Consider the following 23563-nt stretch of genomic DNA (forward strand, 5'->3'; position numbering starts at 1 on the left):
TTGTCCAAAGGAACTCCGGAGCGAGGAGACAGTAGAGGCAGGGACACCAATTAGAAGGCATTTTAAGCGCATGAGTGAGAAATTATGATGGCTTGAACAAAGGCAGTTGGGCAGATAATATAATAACAAGAAGGTAGAATCAGCAGAATTTGTTGACTGGTTGGATGTGGGGAGGTAAGAGAGTAAGAAATACCAAATTCTTCCCAGGCTCCTGAATTGCAGCTAGTAATCGAAATGAACATTTATTTGTTCATTGCATGTAGTAACTGCAATGAACAGTTATTTGTTTTCTACCCAGCTTCCTTCTTCCTAAGAGCTTCCAGATTGTCACTCAACACAATCTCCCAACCTCTCTTGTTGTACAGCCCATGTGCTTTGGAGAAACTGAACTCTGCCTTAGCTTTAGAGATGGGCCTGGACTGACTTACACTAATTAGCACATTCCATGGCTGTCACTGTAGTTTTTGGTTCAGGAGTGACAATGTGATCTAAATCTGCCAATCAGTGAATGCCAGAACTCTTTATTGGAATACTGGGACTGAAGTTCCCTTTCCCACTTGACAAGAACAGGGAGGTGGATAGACCTGACTTAATTGGCAACCATCTTGTGACCCAAGGCCCCAGGAAAATAAGCCATAGACTGGAGCTGACCTTAAGCAGACCAAAGCATGGATAGATCCCCAGTGGTATCCTTGGGCTACTGGATCAACCAACCATGAAGTCCTTGACTCTCCTGTTATAAAGCCTAGAAACCCCCTTATTCTTTAAGCCAGTTCAAATTGGATTTTTATGTTACTTGCCATATAAAGATACAGGTTAGTTGCTTCTTTAGCACAGTAGGCAGCGCATCAGTCTCATAGATACAGGTCATTGGGTAGATGGTGGAGCCATTAACCAGGAAATGCAAAGCAAAAAGAGGGACTGGTTTGAAAGGAGAGATGCTTTGTCCTGAACTTGCACAATCCCACATCTTTGCTTGATGTTGATCCTTGGGCCTGGAAAGTCCTATTCATACTCTAAGGCCCTATTCTGATGATCCTTCCTCTAAAACATTGTAAACCCCTCTTACATCCAGCTGAGAATTCACCATGCCTTCTGAACCTCCATACATTTTGGACATGGCTCTATCATTGCTTTTTTTTAAAGTCTTGCTCTGTTGCCCAAGCTGAAGTGTAGTGGTGTGGCATGTTCACAGCTCATTGCAGCCTCAACCTCCTGGGTTCAAGTGGTCCTCCCACCTCAACCTCCTGAGCAGCTGCTACTACAGGCATGCATCACCACACTCAGATAATTTTATTAAAAAATTATTTTTATAGATGGGATCTTGCTATGTTGCCCAGGTTGGTCCCAAACTCCTGGGCTCAAGTGATCCTTCTGCCTCAGCCTCCCAAAGTTCTGGGATTATAGGCAGGAGCCACTACACCCGCCTATTGTTGCTTTTGTCACCTCATGTTACCAGGTTCTCCCCTGGGTGCTGACTGACCTCCCTAACAGTCCAGGACATATCATACTCATCTTTATGTACAGGTTTGCAGCCCCAATGCATCTAATAGGCACCTAAACATCTTGATGAGTAAATAAAAGCTGTTTCCCCCATTTTCTCCTCAAACTAATGAATCTGCTCACCACCCCATTCATTTGGACTGAGAGAAACCCACTATCAGGCCAGGGAATAAATTACTTATCAAGTTATCAGAAAAATCTGAAAATATAGGAATGGTAGGAAAGGGTAATTTTGTGGGATTGAAAACACAGAAAAACAAAACTTGGATGAACAAGTACCTCTATAATAATTATGCAATATGTTTACATATGTTGGCTTTAGTAGCCACAGCCAACAGTTTTCCACAGTGGTTGGACCATTTTACACTTCCGTGAGGAGGTTCCACTTGATTCACAGCCTTGCCAACGCTTTTCTGTCCTTTTCATTTTAGCCATTCTGGTGGGTGGTATTGAATTTGGGTTTTAATTTACATTGTCTTCATGACTACTGAATTTGGAAACATTTTTATGAGTTAATTTTCTCTGATCTTTTTTTCTCAGCTTTTTATTATGAAAATCTTCACCCACAGAAAAGTTGAAAGGCTGGCATAGTGAACATGTGTATACTTAGTACCTAGATTCAAATAGTTGTTAGCTTTTTGCTATATTTGCTTCATGTACGTGTGTGTGTATAATTGTTTTGCTGATCCATTGTAAAGTAAGTTGCAATCATAATGACACTTGACCTATATACACCAGTATCTCCTACAAATAGACATTTTTCTACATGACCATAAAACCATGATCATATCTAACATAATTGATATGGTTTGGCTCTATGTCCCCACCCAAATCTCATCTTGAATTGTAATCCCCATGGGTCAAGGAAGGGAGGTGATTGGATCATGGGGGCAGTTTTCCCCCATGCTGCTCTCATGATAGTGAGTGAGTTCTCACAAGATCTGATGGTGTGAAAAGTGACAGTTTTTTCCTTCTCTCTTCTCCCTCCTGCTGCCTTGTGAAGAAGGTGACTGCTTCCCCCTCTGTCATGATTGTAAGTTTCCTGAGGCCTCCCCAGCCATGCACAACTGTGAGTCAATTAAACCTCTTTCCTTTATAAATTATCCAGTCTCAGGGAAGTTATTTATAGCAGTGCAAAAACAGGCTAATACATAATTCACAGTAATTTCCTAAAAATACTATGTAATGGTCTGTGTGCAAGTCTCCTCAGTTGTCCCCAAAGTACCTGTAATCTACTTTTTTGAACCAGAAGCCAATCAAGGCCAAATCCTTGCATTTGATTGTTACAGCACTTTAAACAGACACCACCCCCCCCCATTTTCCCCATCCCCCACCCATGACATTGACTTTTTGGAGAGCCAAATTCTGTTCTAGAAGTCTATATAAAGATTTAAGGAAAAAAACACTCCAAAACTTTATTGGTCTAAAAGGATTATTTATTATATTTTACAATTTTGTCGATCGTGAATTCAGGCAGAGCCCAGTTAAGCAATTCTTCTTTTTCACATGACATTGACAGGGTGACTTGGTGGTATCCACTTGTCATATGAACTGGTCTGGAGGCTCCAAGATGGCTTCTGTACACTTATGTCTGAGACTTTGGTTGGGATGGCAGGAAGGCTGTGATTAGCTGGGACTGGCCACCAGAGCATGTCCATGTAGCCTCCCTGGCTAGCATGGCCTCAGAGTGGTCAGTTTTCTTACATCCTGACTCCTGACTCTGAACAGGACAGGAGCTGCATTACTTTTTATGACCCAGTATCAGGAGTCACACAGCATCACTTCCATCAGGCTCTGTTGTCGCTCCCATTATGCTCTGTGACAAAGCCCACCCAGATTCAGAGAATTTGCAGCTATGTTTTTGATTTTTGGGTTTTTTGTTGTTGTTTTTCTGTCACCCAGGCTGGAACGCAGTGGCACAGTCACAGCTCACTGCAGCCTCAACCTTCTGGGGTCAGGCGATCCTCCCACCTCAGCCTCCCAAGTAGCTGGGACTACAGGCACACACACCACCATACCTGGCTAATTTTTGGATTTTTTGTAGAGACAGGATCTCACCATGTTGCCCAGGCTGTTCTCAAACTCCAGGGCTCAAGCGATCCTCCCACCTCTGCCTCACAAAATGCTAGGATTATTAGGCATAAGCCACCATATCCGGCCTGTTTTTAAAACTGCCATGGTCTGCCCTCTGGCCACCGATAATTTGCCTTTCTCTCACATGCAAAACATGCACCCCTTTCCAAGACTCTGCCGAAGTCTTATCCCATTGTGACATCAGACTGGGCTCTTTGAGATCTGCCCTTCTTGGGCTCCCTGTGAAGCTGCTGTACAGTTACACCCTCAGGAGTCCTCGAAGCATTGCTGTCTAGCTGAGAGGTGCTAGGAGGCATGCCCTTTAGATTCTTAGCTCTTTGTGTAACTAAGAGAGCGCAAAGCACCATCCTAAGTCTTTCTGAGGTCATTAACAAGGGTCTTACAGTTATGGATTCCCTGAGATAGTATTTTACTAGCATTGCCCTTGTAAAATACATTCTGATTTTGTGTGCTTGTTTCCTCTTGGTGACATTGAACTTCTTCTCAAATCCCCCTCCCTTACCTTCATATTCCATGTAAAATTAGGTTTTGATGCTTAATTGGATTCAGGTTAAATATTTAGGCACAAATACTTCCTAGGTGATTCAGTATACATACTGCATGATATCTGTAAGTACGTCATGTCAGGTCATCCTGTTATTAACAGGTTAGGTTTCATTGTTTGCATAGAGTGGTGACCCCAGATCTCTCCACTGTAAAAATGTACATTTTCACCTTTGTGATCTTTGTGATTTGTATGGGATTTGTGGGGTGGTACTATGAAAAATGCAAAATTCCTCACAAATTCATGTCATTCTAGTACAGGGGCTGTGCTAATCATCGCGTTATCCTTCCCATTTTAGTTTGTACGGTGGAAGCAAGTCCTGACCTGGCTCTTGTGAATACAGCTCTTCCATCTCTTGTGCCAGCACCTGCTGCTGCTCCAGGTATCTGTTGACTAAGCTGGGAATATCCCTAAACTGCTCTCACTTCCTTAGTAGTCATTTGCCTACCTTTGGTTAAGCTGTGTTCATCTTTGCTCCAGGTTTTCTGTCAATCGGATCTGTCTGCTTTCTATCCTGCAGGAATTCCTGTACCCTTCTGGTCTTCTGGTGGCCCTCTTTATTGTGTTCCTGTTTTTGTGGGTTTCATATGTACATATCAAATGCCCACTGACAGACAGAATGTATTGTGTAAGGAGATTTGAGGCAGGAAGTAGGGAGGTAGTGTGTGTGCTTGTTTTCAGTCAGACCTCTCTAGCCAACCTTTGCTCTTGGGAAACTATGTCTCAAGGCAACGATGAAGAAATATCACATGTATCAAGTTATCACATTGCACTATACATATATATGTATATGTATGTATATATATCATTATTATTTGCCAATTCAAAATTCAAAAATAAACTTTAAAAAAGTTTCAGAACATGAAGATAGAGACGAGATAGTTATGAACTGTGTTTTGTGTCCCCTCAACACTTATAGTTTGAAGCCCTAACCTTTAATGTGACCAAATTTGGATACAGAGTCCTTTAAAATGGTAATTAAGGTTAAATGAGATCATAAGGGTGGAGCTCCAATCCAATATGACCAGTGTTTTAGAAGAAGAGAAAGACTCCAAGGATGCATGCACACAGAGGAACAGCCATGTGAGCACGCAGCGAGACAACAGCCATCTGCATGCAAGGAGAGAGGCCTCAGAGAAACCAGCCCTGCCTGATGAAGTTGAATTAACAGGTACCTCTCTTATAATGATGCAATCGCTACTTCTTTGCAAGTTAAGAGGGACACACACACACACGCACATACACACACATGCAATATCTCTCAATATATAAGATGGGTTAACAATTCCTGTTAGTGCTGCTGAAGACTGTGGGAAGAATCTAAAATTGGTGCTACCCACACACAAGGTCGCATCATGCCCATCAATTTATTTTGATCTCATGGAAGGCGTTTTGGAGCAGTGCTCAAGAAATAGCTCAACTAAAAGAACATTTAAATTATGTAAAAATGAACTCCAATGATTTAGATCTATTAATCTTACATAGTAAGATTTCAAACATGGTACTGTAATTTCAAAACACACAAAAAACTGTAATAATTTGATCTCATAGGAGATAAATTCCACCTGATTTTTTGCAGGAAAAAGTTGGAGAACAATACTTTATCAGCTTCAGGTATATTTGGTAACTGGAATTGAAGGGGAGACAAGTGTAGCCAAGCCTAGACCAAGGATGATCATCAATAATGACAGCTATTTAACAAATGTTCCTTGAGTGCTTGCTATGTGCCAGGTATTCTCTGAGGTGCTGAGGATGCAGCACTAAACAAACATATGAATAATGATGATAAGAAGGACATTGATTGAGCTCTTATTGTGGGCTAGGCCCTGAGCTCAGTGCTGTGTGTACAGCTGACCCTTGAATAACACTGGTTGATTTGAACTGCATGAGTCCCCACTTATACGTGAAGCTTTTTTCAATAAAAGTTATACCATGGGCCGGGCATGGTGGCTCACGCCTGTAATCGCAGCACTTTGGGAGGCCAAGGCGGGCGGATAATGAGGTCAGGAGTTTGAGACCAGCCTTACCAACATGGTAAAACCCCGTCTCTACTAAAAATACAAAGGTTAGGCCGGATGCGGTGGCTCATGCCTGCAATCCCAGCACTTTGGGAGGCCGAGGTGGGCAAATCACAAGGTCAGGAGATCGAGACCACAGTGAAACCCTGTCTGTACTAAAAATACAAAAAATTAGCCAGGCGTGGTGGCAGGCGCCTGTAGTCCCAGCTACTCCAGAGGCTGAGGCAGGAGAATGGCGTGAACCCGGGAGGCGGAGCTTGCAGTGAGCCGAGATTGTGCCACTGCACCCCAGCCTGGGCAACAGAGCGAGACTCCATTTCAAAAAAAAAAAAAATTATACCATATGTGTCTGACTCTCCTGCCTCCCCTTGCAGATCCTCCACTTCTTCTCCCTTGGCTACCCCTGAGATAGCAAGATCAATCCTTCCTCTTCTTCCTCCTTCTCAGTCTACACAACAAGAAGACGACAAGGATGAAGGCCTTTATCATGACTCACTTCCACTCAATGAATAGTAAATGTATTTCCTCTTCCTTATGGTTTTCTTCACATTTTCTTTTATTTGGCTTACTTTATTGTAAGAATACGGTATATAATACATATAACATGCAAAAAATCTGTTAATCAACTGTTTAGTAAGGCTTCTGTATATAATACATATAACATGCAAAATATCTGTTAATCAACTGTTATCAATAAGGCTTCTGGTCAACAGCAGGCTAGTAGTAGCTAAGTTTTTGGGAAGTCAAAAGTTATATGTAAGCCAGGTGCAGTGGCTCACACCTATAATCCCAGCACTTTGGGAGGCTGAGGTAGGAGGATTGCTTGAGGCCAGGCATTCGAGACCAGCCTGGGCAACATAGCAAGATCCCACCTCTATAAAAATTTTAAAAATAATTTTTTTAATTTAAAATGTTATATGTAGATTTTTGACTGTGTAGGGGTCAGTGCCCTGACCTTCTCATTGTTCAAGGGCCAACTGTGTATTAGCTTATTTGTCCCACCTGCGCCACAACTCTGTGAGCTACTATCATTTTCTCCATTTTACAGATACAGAAGCTTCTGAGAGGTAACTCACCCAAAGTTACAAAGCCAATTAAAGTGGTAAAAATTGGGCCCTACTCAGGCCTGTTGGCTTCCTGAAGTAACACAGCAATTGAGTAGAAACGGCTGCTGGAAATTCTTCATAGGTAGGGAACTAAGCCATTTAAAATTTTATTTGCTTAAGCATTCCTTTTTTATAGTTGATATAAAGGTAAAATTCAGTACAGTTCTACCAAAACTCAACAAAATCTACATTACTGGAGCCCAATCAATGAACTTTCATCATATTAATGACTTAAGCTCATGCATGGATCTACAGAATTATATTGTGATTAACACGTACCTTGGCAATCTTTTTTTTTTTTTTTTTTTTTTTTTTTTTTTTTTTTTTTTTGAGACAGAGTCTCCCTCTGTGGCCCAGGATGGAGTGCAGTGACATGACCTCAGCTCACTGCAACCTCCGCCTGCCGGGTTCAAGCAATTCTCCTGCCTCAGCCTCCCGAGTAGCTGGGACTACAGGTGCGCACTACCATGCTCGGCTAATTTTTTGTATATTTAGTAGAGAGGGGTTTCACCAGGCTGGCCAGGCTGATCTTGAACTCCTGACCTTGTGATCTACCCGCCTCAGCCTCCCAAAATGCTGGAATTACAGGCATGAGCCAACGCGCCCGGCGAATTATTTTTTAGTCACTTTAACTTAGTATTTTCAGTGTTTTACTGCTACATTTTGTAACCACTCTAATATTTACATATCATCTGTACTATTATTTACTTAATGTTTTAAAGGAAATTTAATATCACTGCTCTAAATAAAGAGACACTAAATCACTCAATAAATATTTACAAAGTGCCTAATACATACTAGGCAGTGGGGATACAGCAGTGAAAAAGAGACTAAAAAATATCCCCACCCTCATGGAGCTAATGTTTTAGTAGAGGTGACAGACAATAAACAAGATAAAAGGCCGGGCAAGGTGGCTCACACCAGTAATGCCAGCACTTTGGGAGGCCGAGGTGGGCAGATCACTTGAGGTCAGGAGTTCGAGACCAGCCTGGCCAACATGGTGAAACCCCATCTCTACTAAAAATACAAGTTAGCGGGGCATGGTGGCTGATGCCTGTAATCCCAGCTACTCGGGAGGCTGAGGCAGGAGAATCACTTGAACCCTGGTGGTGGAGGTTGCAGTGAGCAGAGATTGTGCCATTGCACTCCAGCCTGGGCAACAAGGGAGAAACTCCTCAAAAGAAAAATAATAAAGTAAAATAAACAAGATAAGTAAAATATATAGTTAGAGACTGATCAGTACTGAAGGGAAAAGGGGGTGTCTTAGTCCATTCTGTGCTGCTGTAACAGAATAGCTGAGACTGGGTAATTTCTAAAGAACAGAAATTTATTCTCTTCTAATTCTGGAGGCTGGGAAGTCCAAGATCAAGGCACCAGCGACTGATGAGGGCCTTCTTGCTGTCCTCACATGGTGGAAGTCAGAAGGGCCAATAGGGGGACAAATTCTGTGTCCTCACATGGCATGTGTAGAGAGAACCCACTCCCCCAATCCCTTTCTATAATGGCATCAATCCATTCTTGAGGGTAAAGCCCTCATGATCTAAACACTTCCCATTAGAACTCACATCCCAACATTATTGTATTGGGGATTAAGTTTCCAACGCATGAATTTTGGGGGATACAGTCAAACCATAGCAGGGGACATCAAGTGTGTGAGTTGTTAAAATTTTGTTAAATAGTTTAAATTTTAGATAGGGTGGCCAGGGAAGACCTCATCGAGACAGTGACTTTTAAGTAAAGACCTGAAAGGGACAAGCCATGTGGAAATCCAAGAGAAACACAATTCAGGTAGTGGAACAGACAATGCAAAGCACTGAGGACCAAGTGTGTCTGGGGTGCTTAAGGAACAATAGGGAGGTCATGGGCAAAAGCAAGGAGACTAGAGAGCTAACGCAAAAATTCAAGCAAGAGATGATGGTGGCTTAAACCAGAATGATGAGAAATGGTCAGATTCTAGAAATATGAATGTTAAGTCAACATTTGCTGATGGGCCATTTAGCTGACGGGCCATTACAAAGTGTAAGGGTTAGGGGAGGAGATCAAGGATAACCCCCAAATTTTGACCTGACCAAGCAACTGGAAGGATGGCGCCCAATACATTTCTTTTTTCTTTCAATGAACCATGTGTACAGTTTTTCATATTTCTTCTTTTTCTCCCCACCCCCAGATTTGCATTTCTGTCACTTGCACCACAACCTCCCCACTCAATGAAAGAAATTTAGAAAGCACTGGTATTCAAAAGAACAGATGTAAAGCTGATTGAGGTTTTGCTCATCTAAAGCCTATGTGTTCTTTGGAGGCTATGACTTTTGAGGGCAAGTCATAAAAGCTAAAGAGGCCCCTGCCCTGTTCACCAAAACACTTGTTCTAAGTTCTAAAACACTGCAGTTCTATGATTCCGAAATCTTGAAAGGATTACAATGAAAAAAATACTCTGTTTTCAAGGATCCAGCAGACACTTTTCAGAATACTAAATTTTGTATATTGTAAATATATCAAATATATGGTGAATATTATCAGTATAATGCAATTCTGTTCAGCATAATACTGGTACATTGGTTGGCTGGGTGCCAAGGAACACACCTTTCTCAGAGAACAGAGATACTCCTGGCTCTTAGGATTTAAGCTATTAACACATATCTATGCTTGAAAACCACATGCCACTTTTGTTAAATGAATTGATGCAGTTCAGCATCATAAGCTGAACCATTCGCTAACTTCACCTTTTTCTGATTTATTCACTTGTTTATTAGTTCAAGGAGAGGACAGTTTGAATAGAGTAACAATATATACACAATGATAGTTTCACGATGAGCCAAGGCATTAAGTAAGACAAACAAGGCAATCTGATTTTATGTTAAACATTGGCCTGTTACTTTATTATTAAAATAATAGTGGTATTTGAGTTTGGAGCCAGTATTCTGGTCTTTGTACAAAAATAATGCCTTTCTTTGGCATCAGTAAATCAGTATGCATCTATTTTAATTATATCAGCATAAAAAATAGCTTACTCTCCTTGGCAGTAAATAACATTGCCTTCAATTAGCCAAATTATATTTCTATCTCAAACTACATCCAGTACCGTATATCCATGTCATCAGAGAAATTCTAAATTATCACTGCAGATTGTGTTTATTTTTACATTGGACTGTATCACAAACTGAACATTTAAAATATGAAAAAGGAAAAAACCTTCATATAACTGCCTCTCAGTGTGCCTCCTCGCTAAAGCTTCTAGGCTGCTTTCTCCACTGGGCTGCAGACCTTCCTGTCTACTAGCTCCTGGACACCATGTGTCCCAAACTGAACTCATCCCTTCCCTCCAGCTGCCCCTATTCCTGTGTTCTGTGTATCTATTCATGACATGTCCATCCACCTGGTCAACCACGTTCAAAACTTGAATCTTTTGACTACTCTGTATACTTCACTTCCTATATCCAATTGTTTGCCAAATACTGCCCACTGAACAGCTTACAAGAATCTAATCTCTCTCTTCTTTATCTACTGCTGGAATTCTCTTCCTGAAGCCCAGATTTATGTTATTATTTGCCCCCAAACCTTACATTTTCCTCCCATTTTCTATGGAATGGCCTAACTCCTTAGAATGGTACCAAGATTTTCCACAGTTTGGACATTCCTTTCCACCCCACTGCACCTTGTTTTCATTGTCCTCAGAATTTCATTTATAAAGGTGACTGGGTGATGACAATCAATGAGTTAGTGGCCAATGCCTTTGAAAGTTTTATTATAGTTCTCAAGAGAAGGGGCTGTGCCTATGGCCACACGAGAAAGTATTAGGGTCAATGAGGAGGTAGAGGGAGCGAGGAGAAAGCCCAGAGCCTTTATTGCCGTGGGAAGGAATGGGCGAGGCAGGGAAGGGAAGTCTGAGCAAGCTTAGGATTGAATAATTTGAATAATGTTGGCAAGCTCTGGGATATAGGGGTGAATTTTAGTTGTCTGGTACTTGGCCATGGGGTGGTTTATTACAGTGACTTGGGGCAGGGAAAATATTGGTGTGTGAGATGGATAAAGATGGTGTGGGGATATAGGCTTGGGTTGGTTGGTTTGTATATGAAAGGGATGTTGACAAGCAAGTTGTTTGCTATCTCTAGGAATTAGCTAACTCTGAAAGGGGCAATTCCTCCCCAGGTCCCCAAGGCTCCAAGATGTCAAAGCATCATCAAATACAGAAAACAGAAACTAAAATCCATGGTTAATACACACCTCCCTTCACACACACCCTTTACTCCCGGCTCCAGTAGCCCCAGAAATGCTCTAGACGAAGTAAGTTCTATAGTGCATCTCTCAACAATCTGCCGCCACCCATAGCCCAGACTGAGGAGAGCCACCAAACCTGGTACTATGCGACCATGGTCCTTCCCCTGGTCACTGGAGAGTGATCGCACCCAACACAGGCACCCCCATCTATAGGGTGGCTGGAGATCTATGACCATTGTGGCCTGCCTGGACCAATCGATAAACTGGACCAATGGGATTTCCATTTTTAGGGATTTAAATTCAGAGCCACAAAAGGAGATTGTGAGTTGATGATGAGCTAAGACACCCCGAAGTATACTCACAACCTTCGCAAGCCATATGCAGTCTAGTGCTCCACCCCTCTACCCACCCCGTCCAACCCCCACCAAAATACTAACAAAATACAACACACTAGTTCATCATCTAGACCATAACTCGCTGGGGATAGTGCTGGAAGTTTTTGTTTGTTTAACGTTTATTTCAAATACTAAGATTAACGGAGTTGCATAGTGAAAAAAAACTGTAGGAAAGGGTCGGACTTAGGCCTGGAGTGAAGGGCACAAGATGCCTTTATTTTAAACTCCTAAAAGTGTTGCAAAGTGTTTTTAATTTCATATAAATAGTTAAGGATCACATGAACACAATCCAGTACAAATGGGTCCAGGAGCTTCAACGAGCGTTCCAGCTTCTTCGTAAAGTTCCCACACCGTGCAACAAGCGGAGGGAAGAGAACTTCCGGCGCCCCCACCTACCGCTCCCCAGCCGTGTCCCGCTGCTCTAAAGCTGCAGACTTGATCGATTGCTTCTGCCTGGGCGGTACCGCCCGAATCGACTGCTCCTGTCTGATGCGTCCCCAGGCGCGGGAAACGAGTTTCAATCCACTTTCCTGACCCCAACCATCTGCCCGGTTTCCGCTTCCCCGTCTTGTACACACCTAACTCCTGAGGCTCCTCCGAATCACGCGAGTGGAAGCGGAGAAGCTCAAGTGGCCGCCATGTCGGAGGCTTATTTCCGAGTGGAGTCGGGTGCGCTGGGGCCTGAGGAGAACTTTCTTTCTTTGGACGACATCCTGATGTCCCACGAGAAGCTGTCGGTGCGCACGGAGACCGCCATGCCTCGCCTTGGCGCTTTCTTCCTGGAGCGGAGCGCAGGCGCCGAGACTGACAACGCGGTCCCACAGGTGAGCCTTTGGTGCGGGGTCCCGCCCGGAAAGACTGCAGCTCCCGGCGGGCCCCGCGGCCCTGGGACGCCGCGTCGGGGCGCGCTGCCCTTTGGGATTTGTAGTTTTCGAGGAGCCAGGGCCGAAGGCGCTAACGACTTCTTGGAAACTCCGCGGGGGTCCCGTCGCGCTTGGGGTGGTCTCCAGACTTGTTGTTCGCCATCTGTGGTGAAACTACATTTATCCTAAGTCGCCAGGCAGCCTCCAACATTGATTTCTTTTTTGAAACTGTCGAAATTAGTGTCTTCTCCTTACCCCCTCCAACGTGTGTTGAATGCTTAAAGATTGGCTCCAGCTGAATACTTAAGAATTAGAGTTCTGATCATGTTTGCCTTAAAACAGCTTTGGGTTCTGTAAGAGCATGTGATAAGTAGGAACCCCAAGTTGCTAAACGTATTCCTGCATAATGATGACAGGATCAGTAAGCCCTACTGAGGGCTTACGTAGTGGCAGCATGGTTGGGTGTGGGGAGTAAGCTTTTCCCTTTAATCCTTCAACAACCAGAAAGATTGGGTCACTCGGCCAGGGCTTCAGTTAGTGGTGAGCTGGGATTCGGAACCCAAGGCCGTATGGCTTCAAATATAAAATTGTCCCAGGAATATGGCTTGTAATGATTAATTTGGATATCCTGTTTCACCTAAGTTTTGTTTAGAACGATGTTTTTTGTTTGGTCTGTTTCAAATTAATTTTTATCAAAGTAATACATAACCAACTTTTTAAAAGTCAAATAGGCCGGGTGCGGTGGCTCACGTCTGTAATCCCAGCACTTTGGGAGGCTGAGGCGGGCGGATCCTGAGGTCAAGAGATCCAGACCATCCTGGCCAACACCGTGAAACCCCATCTCTACTAGAAAGCTGGGTGTGGTGGCAGGCGCCTGTAATCTCAGCTACTCTGGAGGCTGAGGCAGGAGAATTTCTTGAACCCAGGAGGCAGAGGTTGCAGTGAGCCGAGATTGTGCCACTGCACTCCAGCCTGGCGACAGAGTGAGACTCCATCGCAAAAAAAAAAAAGAAAAAAAAAAGTCAAATAGTACCAAAAGATTTATACGAAAAAATAGCAGGCCCTGCCTTCCTTTTCCCACTTCCGCCTCCAAGTCCACAGGGCTCATGTACCTTTTTTAGTGGTGTCTTCAAGATTCATCTTCATATTTCTAAATAATATTCTTAAACTTACCTTGTTGGGTTGTTTTTTTTTTAATGTAGACATTATCTGTTGACTTTCATCCTAGCAGATTAGGATTTCGTTCCCATACACACTGGTAAACATGGCGCTATGCTGCCCATACTTAATTCATATTTCCTTAGTTTTTAGTTAATGTCCTTTTTCTATTCCAGGATTCCACCTAGGATACCATACTGCATTTAGTAGACATGTTTCCTTAGCCTTCTCTTGGTTGTGACAGTTAATCAGACCTCCTTGTTCTAATGACCTCGACGGTTTTGTGGAGCGGTGGTCAGGTATTTCGTAAAGTGTTCCTCAATTGGAAATCTTTGGTTTGGGGGTAGTTTTGTTTTTGGTTTTGATTTTTTTGTTTTTTTGACACGGAGTTGCCCTGTCATCCAGGCCAGAGTGCAGTGGCATAATCTCAGCTCACTGCAGCCTCCTCCATCTCCTGGGTTCAAACGATTCTCCTGCCTCAGCCTCCCAAGTAGCTGAGATTACAGGCGCCCACCACCACACCCAGCTAATTTTTGTATTTTTAGTAGAGACGAGGTTTCACCAGGTTGGCCAGGCTGGTCTGGAACTCCTGACTTCAAGTGATCCACCCACCTCAGCCTCCCAAAGTACTGGGATTACCGGCGTAAGCCACCTCACCCAGCGTTCTTTGTTTTTGTTTTTTATTCTTTTTTTCTCAGCATTAGACTTGATTATCAGCTTTAGGGAGGAAGACCACAGAGGTAAAATGCCATTTTCATCACATATTAAGGGTGCCTACTATCAACAGGACTTTTTACTGTTCATTTGAACCTTGGCAGAGGTAATGTTCATTAGGTTTCTCCACTTTTTCATACTGTACTCTTTGCATGGAAGTCATTATCACTGTCACACTGAAGGAGTAGGGAGTCATGTTCCACTTCTTTGAGTGCAGAGTGTCTACATTAAATCTTTAGAATCCTTCTGCATGGGAGATTTGTGTAGGAAAGTTTGTATGACATTTAATTTCATTTATAGGATTATTCAGACTTGATTTCTTCTTGTGTTAGTTTTGGTATATTTGGTTTTTAACCAAAACTTTGACCTTATCTATTTTTTTTTTGAGACAGGGTCTTGCTCTGTTGCCCAGGCTGGAGTGCAGTGGTGTGATACAGCTCACTGCAGCCTTGACCTCCTAGGCTCCAGTGATCCTCCCACCTCAGCCACCTACGTGGCTGGGATTGCAGGTACATGCCACCATGCCCAGCTAATTTTTTTTTTTTTTGGTCTAAATTTTCAATGGTATCAGTACAATGTTCAGAATTTCCTTTACTATTTTTTTAATGTCAGTAGGATTACAGTGGTGTCCTTATTTTTATTTTTAATATCAATAAATTGTGTTCTCCCTTTCTTGATTACCCTTGCCAGGAGTCTATCAATGTTTTTATTCTTTTAAAAGAACTAACTTAGGACTCTGTTAGTTTTCACTTTTGTACCTTTGTTTTTTAGGTCATTAGTTTCTTAATTAGTTCTTCCCTTCTACTTTATTTGGGCTTAATTCCCCCACCACACACAGACACACATTTTGAGATGGAAACCTAGGTCATTAATTTTTCAATCTTCTTTTATACATTCATAGCTATTCATTTCTTTTAAGTACAACTTTAATTGCATTTCATAAGTTTTGATGTGTTATATTTTCATTATCAATGAACTAAAAATACTTTTTAGGCCAGGCATGGTGGCTCACACCTGTAGACCCAACACTGGGAGGTAGAGGCAGGAGGATCACTTGAGCCCAGGAGTTCAAGACCAGCCTAGGCAACATAATGCGTCCCCATCTCTACAAAAAATTTTTTTTAAAAAGCCAAGCATGGTGGCACACACCTGTGGTCGCAGCTACTCAGGAAGCTGAGGCAAGAGGATCACTTAAGCCTTGGAGGGTCAGTACTGCAGTGAGCCGTAATCACACCACTGCACTCCAGCCTAGGTGACAGAGCAAGATACTGTCTCAAAAATAAATAAATAAAAATTTTAAAATACTGTTTAATTTTTATTGTGATTTCTTTTTTGACCTGTAGGTATTTAGAAGACTAGTGCTTAATTTCAAACATTTTGAGATTTGGTCATTTACATTTTTTATTTCTAGCTCAATTCCACCGTGGCCAGAAAACAGTCTGCATGATTTCAGTCTTGAAAGTTGCTGAGACTTGCTCTATGGCAAAGCATAAGACCAATTTAACCATTCTGTGTGGACTTGAAAAGATGTCTATGGGAAGTCATAGTGTGCAATAAATAATCTGTATGTGTAAATTAGCTCATTTGTTAATTGTTTTGTTGAGATATTCTCTATCCTTGCGATTTTTTTTTCTACTTTTTTTTTTATCCTGAAAAACATGTGGACCAGGCATGGTGGCGCCTGCCTGTAACCCTAGCACTTTGGGAGGTGGAGGTGAGAGCATCACTCGAGGCCAGGAGTTTGAGATCAGCCTAAGGAACATAGCAAGACCCTGTCTGTAGGAAAAATTGAAAAATTAGCTGAGTCTGGTGGCACATGCCTATAGTCCCACCTACTCAGGAGACTGAGGCAAGAGGATTACTTGAGCCTAGAAAACCACTGCACTCCAGCCTGGGTGACAGAAGAAGACCCCCTCTCTGAAAAAAAAAAAAAATTGATTAAAAAAAATGTTAAAGTCTCCATTATGATTATGGATTAGTCTATTTATCCTTTTGCTTCTGTTAATTTAGACAAATATTAATAATTTTCTGGTAGACATAATGACCCTTTTATTATTGCCACGTCTCTCTTTATCTTTAATAATGCTTCTGTCTTTTGATTCGTGTTTACATGACATTTTTAATCCTATTTTTAATTTTTCTGTGTCTTCATATTTAAGGTATGTCTCTTTTCTGCAGCATATAGTTGGGTTTTGTTTTGTGTTCAGTGTGCTGATTTTTAATTGTTATATTTAATCCATTTACATTTAATTATGGACATATTTGTGTTCATTTTTACCTTCTTACTGTTTTCTTATGTCCCATCTGTTTTAGCTTTCCTTTTCTGTCCTTTCTTGACTTCTTTTGCATTAATCAAATTTATTATTCATTTACCTTTTTATTAGTTTATTTAGTTATATATTATGTTATTTTAGTGGCTGCCTTAAATATATTACACAATCATTTCTGACTAAAAAGAATGTTATATAAGTTACTACTTTCACGACTTCACAGAAATGACTAGAATCTTAGAACACGTAAACACATTTTTCCTCTTGTGTTATTGTGATGTATTCTAGTTTGACTCATTGAAAACCCCTGTAAAACATTATTATTATATACCCATTTATATATTCTTTTCATGACTCGTTTTTCCTTTTTGCATTTCCATAGTTCTCTCTGGAATCGTTTGCATTCTCTCTTCAGAATTCCCTTATTCTGGATCTTCTGGTGATAAGTCTCAGTTTCTGTCTGTGTCACAGATGCCCAAGACCAACCCAGATTTGATGATTCACTAAGAGGACTCAAAGGACTCAGCATATAGTCACACTCATGGTTAAGATTTATTACATCAAAAGGATATAAAGCAGAATCAGCAGAGGGAAAGGTTGCATGGAGTAAAGTCTGGAGGAGACCAGGCACAAGCTTCCAAGAGTCCTCTCCTAGTGGAGTCACACAGGATGCACTTAAATTCTCCAGTAATTTGAATTCTGATAAAATGTTTGAAATACTGTCTACCAGGGAAGCTTGTTAAACACTCAGTCTTCAGGGTTTTATTGGAGGCTGTTCATGTGGCACTTTCTGTCTAGCACAGACCAAAATTCAGACTTCCAGAGGGAAAGCAGGTGTTCAACATAAATCACATTGTTTGCACAAACAGTTCAGGCACACTCTCATCAGTTCTAGGACGGATGAGAATCCTCCTGAAATCCAAGTTCCCAAATGCCAACCAAGGGCCAACCTTGCAAGCAGGCCTTGCTAAGATAGCAGTCTCAGGCCTACTGTGTTAACTCTTTCCTGCATACTTTCTCTATGGAAATGCCTTTATTTCACTTTTACTTTTAAAGGATATTTTCACTGGGTATAAGATTTTACACTCGCAGTTATGTTCTTTTAGCACATTAAAAAAAAATTCCATTTCCATTGTTTTGCGGCTTCCACAGTTTCTGTTAAGAAGTTGGCTTTTTTTTTTTGTTGTTGTTGTTGTTGTTGTTGAGACGGAGTCTTGCTCTGTCGCCCAGGTTGGAGTACAATGGTGTGATCTCGGCTCACTGTAACCTCTGCCTCCTGGGTTCAAGCGAGTCTCCTGCCTCAGCCTCCTGAGTAGCTAGGATTACAGGCACCCACCACTATGCCTGGCTAATTTTTGTATTTTTAGTAGAAACGGGGTTTCACCATGTTGGTCAGGCCCGTCTCGAACCCCTAAGCCCAGGTGATTTGCCCGCCTTGGCCTCCCAAAGTATTGGTGTGTCTGAAATTGGTTCCTTCAGGTGGGTTCTTGGTCTCGCTGGTCTCGCTGACTTCAAGAATGAAGCCGCAGACCCTTGTGGTGAGTGTTACGGTTCTTAAAGGTGGTGTGTCCGGAGTTTGTTCCTTTAGATGTTCAGATGTGTCCAGAGTTTCTTCCTTCTGGTGGGTTCGTGGTCTCGCTGGCTTCAGGAGTGAAGCTGCAGACCTTTGCAGTGAGTGTTTACAGCTCATGAAGGTAGTGCGGATCCAAAGAGTGAGCAGCAGCAAGACTTACCGTGAAGAGCTAAAGAACAAAGTTTCCACAGCGTGGAAGGGGACCCAAGCAGGTTGCTGCTGGTGGCTGGGTGGCCTGCTTTTATTCCCTTATTTGGCCCCACCCACATCTTGCTGATTGGTCCATTTTACAGAGAGCTGATGGTCCATTTTACAGAGTGCTGATTGGTCCGTTTTACAGAGTGCTGATTGGTCTGTTTTTACAGAGTGCTGATTTGTGTGTTTACAAACCTTTAGCTAGATACCGAGCACTGATTGGTGCATTTACAATCCTTTGGCTAGACAGAAGAGTTCGCCAAGTCCCCACCCAACCCAGAAGCCCAGCCGGCTTCACCTTTCGTTGGGATTACAGGCGTGAGCCACCGGCCCTGGCCAAAAAGTTGGGTTTAACTCTTAATGTTCCTTCTTTAAAGGGAGTGTGTTCCTCACTCCCATCTACAGCTGTTTTTAAGATTTTCTCTGTCTTTGGTCTCACAATTCAGGTAATATATGCCTAGTTGTGATTTTATTAGTATTTATTCTATTAATACTTGTTATTCATAATGTTCCTTGAATCTGTGGTTTGATACCTTTTTTTAATTTTGGATAATATATAGCTATTATCTCTTCAGACATTTATTTTGCCTCAATCTGTCCCTCCTCCCCATCAAATTACATACACGTTGAACTTTTTCTTTCTTTTACACCTTATTTCATACATCTCTTAGGCTCTTCTCTGTTTTTTCTCTAGATACTTTAGTCTGAATATTTTCTATTGACCTTTTCTCATTCACAGCCCTCTCTTCATCCAAATCCAATCCAGTAAACATGTTAAATTTGATTTAATCTATTGACTTCTTAGGTTCAATTATTGTATTTTTCAGTTCTGGAATTTCCATCTGATTTTTAAATTTATCTTAAAGTTGGCGCCTGATTTCTCTGCTATTCGGTGTCAAATAGTGGGCTTACTTCCTTCCCTTCTTTCTCAGATCTTAGGCCCTCATGTCCTGGTGGTGTTGGCAGCCTTGAACTCAATATTGGTCTGTCTAGTCTTGTGCAGTTTGCCAAAAGCTCTGCTTCCACACCCACAAAGCTGCTCCCATCTTTTTGCAACAGTTCTCCCTTGTGAGAGTTTCGGCTCTTATTGCTTCATTCAATCCAGTTGTTTGCCTTTGATTTTTTGGAGATTTATGACTCTTAATTTCTGGTCTGTCATGACCACCTCATCTTGTTTTCTAATTCTATTGAGGCTTTAAAAACTAGAGACATGTGTGCTGTCATCTCTGAAGCTGTGAAGTGGGATGGAAAGGGGCTGCCACCCAAGCTCAGGTTGATCTTATTTTTCTTTCTGACCCCTAGCATCCAATAGGGTGCTTAGTACATAGCAGGCACTCGGCAAGTGGATATTTAGAATAAATATTGAATATTCAAAGAAAAAGGAAATGTTTACTATAGCTCTGAAGTGTCTACAATTGGACAATTTTTATATGTGTTAGTTAGAAAACTCTCACTTATCCTACATTTTTGTTCTCCACCATGTTTTTGTTATATAAATCCATTTTCTCTCTCCATTCCATCATCACATAAAACTTCAGCCCACACACTTCATTGCTTCAAGTCACGACCAGGTCTTCTGTGCTTGACAGCCACTCCCCTAAAGAGAAAAGGCAGTATTGCGCAGGCGATGTGTATTTCCTTTTCGTCACACACATTTACTATGTTACTTGTCCGTTTTTAAAATCTACATTTGTGCATGCTGCAGGGTTCCAAGCTTGAACTACCCTTGTGGCTGGCAAAAGGACTTTTTGACAACAAGCGACGGATCCTTTCTGTGGAACTCCCCAAGATCTACCAAGAGGGTTGGAGGACTGTGTTCAGTGCGGATCCCAATGTGGTGGACCTCCACAAAATGGGGCCCCATTTCTACGGGTTTGGCTCCCAACTCCTGCATTTTGACAGTCCCGAGAATGCAGACATTTCCCAGTCTCTGCTGCAGGCAAGTAATGGGTGTGAAAACCTGTGGTGCTGCACTTGTCTCAAGAGCCAGCCACAGATACTACTTTTACCCAGGACAGTGTATGACTTGTAAATTTAGTTTATTATTCCAGGTCAGCCTACAGTTACACTGTCTGCCCATTATATATATATACACATATATATATACACACACACACATCTACTTTTTTTTAATATGACTTGTCTGCCACTCCTCATATTTGCTTGCTGAGGCCAGCAGGAACTCTAGGAAATGAGGAAAGGGTGATGATGGCCAGGCATGGTGGCTCACACCTGTAATCCCAGCACTTTGGGAGGCCAAGGTGGGAGGGTCGCTGAGCCCAGGAGTTCAAGACCAACCTGGGCAATATAGTGAGATCCCATCTCTATTAAAAAGAAAAAAGAGAAAAAAAGGGCGATGGTGCATTACAGGTGACAGGCACTTAGATACACAGTCCCAGGCCTGGCCTGAGGGTTCCTGTTGGAAATACAAGAGTTATTGGGTTGTTTCCTTCCTTTGTTCTGGGGTTAGGGCTTGGCCCTGCCATGAACTAGCAATATGACTTGGTCAAGCTACTTGACCTCTCTAGACATCAATTCACCTGTAAGAATTGATGGAGATGATAATAATGCCAAAATTATAGAGTTGTGGTAAAACTATGTAATGCTGTGTAATAAACAATAACTCATATTGTTATTACTTTTCCAGGACAAAACAATGTTATACATCTGTTCCCAGCCTTTATGGTATAACCTTATTTTAATTTTTCGTAATTATTTTTTATTCCGTTACTGTTAGAAGAAACCATCATTTCTGCCTCTTGGAACAGAAGCATTTGCTACTAATGACAATAATAGGTGATGCTTCTCAAGGACCTTGCTGTGTGCTAGCCATTTGCTAGGTGCATTACATGTATTCATTGGTTTTCTTAACAATTTACTGGATTTTCGTAACAATCCACTTCACAGACGAGGAAATTGAGGCTTAGCAATGTGCGATAACTTACTTGGGTGCTAGGGGGAATTCAGACCTCCTTCTGAGTCCTACACATCATTCTTTCTTTTCATGCCATTTAAATGTTCTGAGATAAAAATGGATATGACTTTGTGGGGTGTAAGGTCAACCCTGACTTCTCACTCCCTTGTTTTCCAGACTTTTATTGGACGTTTTCGCCGCATCATGGACTCGTCACAGAACGCTTACAACGAAGACACTTCAGCCCTGGTAGCCAGGCTAGACGAGATGGAGAGGGGCTTATTTCAAATAGGGCAGAATGGACTGAATGACTTTCAGTGTTGGGAGAAGGGGCAGGCTTCTCAGATCACAGCTTCCAACCTCGTTCAGAATTACAAGAAGAGAAAATTCACTGATATGGAAGACTGAAGGCCGGAAGAACACAGAATGGCTCCTTGTAGACGTATCCCTCCATGTGTCCTTGATAGGAGCTGGCAGACCTTGTACAGAACCAGAATCCTGCCCCATTTCATGACTTATTTCCTGTGGCCATAGAGAATTATAGGGAACTGGACATGCTGGAGGATGTGGGTGTCCCTGGCTCTGTGAGTCTTCCAGGACCGTCCCACCCTGCTGACCCACAGCCCAGGCCCTTTAACCCAAAAACCCACGGCCAAGGAGAAATCAAAGTCCTTCCTAAGTAAGAATCATTGCTATATGATATATCACAGTAGAGTTGCAACTGGGATTCTTTGTGTCTGGGAGTTTGGACACCTTCACTAGCCACAAAGCACAGGTAACAAACTGGGTCATCGCCTGTTCACAAAATGCTCTCTTGATCTTATTTGCCTCATCTTCCTCATGGTTGTACAGAGGATAGCACCCCACCTTGCCGGCCTGACTTGGAGATATCTCCTGCTGCCTGCCTGCAGGGAGTTACCCCAGTTTCCAAAAACAGTCGCCCAGATAAAGGAGAAAAAGGGAAAGGCAGATGAATGGCATGGCTTTTACTAAAGAAAAGATGTTGGCCTCATACTCTGTACTCAGGGCTTAATGAACTGGAATCTGCATAACTCAGAAGTCAACCCGGAAGGGAAATGGTTAAATTGAGCTTGTTTTTGCCTCTGAGAGCCTAAAAGCACCCGCACACTTATTCCACTCCCTGTCTAGAAAAGCTGTCAGGGAGTCATTTGGAATTGCAAAGTAGTTATTAAGGGGTGTTAACCAGCCTGCATTACATCCGGAAGTCAGGACTTGGTTGCTGACTATGAAGGGCCCTGTTTTCGAAATCTAACATTGCGAGTGTAAATGGGCAAGAAGCCTCCGTTGTGCTTTTTTTTCCTCTTCAGTAAATTTTGCAACATTATTGCATAGAAGATCCCTGACCATTTACTAGGAACCTGGTTAAGCAAGCACTAATCTCTTTTCCTGGAGATCAAGGATGCAACCTCAGGTTGAGAAAGAAACAGTGTTCCCTGGGCCCATTAGACTGCTTGCAGGGCATCACTGCTTCCCCCGACACCCCACAACTAGCAAAAATTGTCTTTGTCTTTGGAAATTATAGAGGGATTTGGGTATCCAGATTGTGCAGATGCAAACTTAGACTGTCTTGATGCAAACTTAGAACCACAGAAATGCTTTTAAAATGCCTGTTTTAAGATGGAATTGATGTTTTTATAATTTGATTTTAGTGCTAAATAAATGATTGGCTTTGTACATGAATATGTTCTGTACAAGTGCTCTTTCTGACACTAGTACTACAGATAATCATCAAAGCTATCAGAATTGTATCTTTGATCATATTTGACAGTAATGCACAAATCCATGTTTTAGCAGCTGCTCTTTTGCTTGTGTGGTACACATAAATAGGAGGTACATTCTCTGTAGGAGGGTGCTGTGTCCTAGGAAGATGAGATTTCCATTACTACTGCAGCATTTATATATAGCTAGGGCCCCAGAAACCATTCATAGAGCAAGAAAAGCATATTATTTAACGTTTGGCATCATCCTTTTCACACA

At 42.1% G+C, this 23563-nt stretch overlaps 1 protein-coding gene and 1 pseudogene across 3 annotated transcripts in view; one reads left to right on the forward strand and one right to left on the reverse strand.

Moving 5' to 3' along the window:
- GINS3 (GINS complex subunit 3) overlaps positions 1-23266 on the forward strand; it is a 115129-nt gene extending 91863 nt beyond the window's left edge. For 2 of the 3 annotated variants that reach the window (XM_054455112.2, XM_054455111.2), the window contains exons 3-10: positions 2507-2572; positions 4440-4523; positions 5061-5312; positions 6534-6671; positions 7208-7347; positions 12146-12702; positions 20357-20590; positions 21743-23266. In XM_054455112.2, coding sequence (XP_054311087.2) covers positions 12517-12702; positions 20357-20590; positions 21743-21973 — 651 coding nt within the window. In that variant the 5' untranslated portion in view covers positions 2507-2572; positions 4440-4523; positions 5061-5312; ... (1 more) ...; positions 7208-7347; positions 12146-12516 and the 3' untranslated portion in view covers positions 21974-23266. The remainder of the gene's footprint in view (positions 1-2506; positions 2573-4439; positions 4524-5060; positions 5313-6533; positions 6672-7207; positions 7348-12145; positions 12703-20356; positions 20591-21742) is intronic. The other variant, XM_054455113.2, reaches the window with a different exon arrangement.
- LOC129016475 (U6 spliceosomal RNA) lies at positions 4359-4459 on the reverse strand (annotated as a pseudogene).
- Positions 23267-23563: the final 297 nt, after the last annotated feature.

The sequence above is a fragment of the Pongo pygmaeus genome, chromosome 18, assembly GCF_028885625.2.
Source record: "Pongo pygmaeus isolate AG05252 chromosome 18, NHGRI_mPonPyg2-v2.0_pri, whole genome shotgun sequence".
Taxonomy (NCBI): Eukaryota; Metazoa; Chordata; class Mammalia; order Primates; family Hominidae; genus Pongo; species Pongo pygmaeus.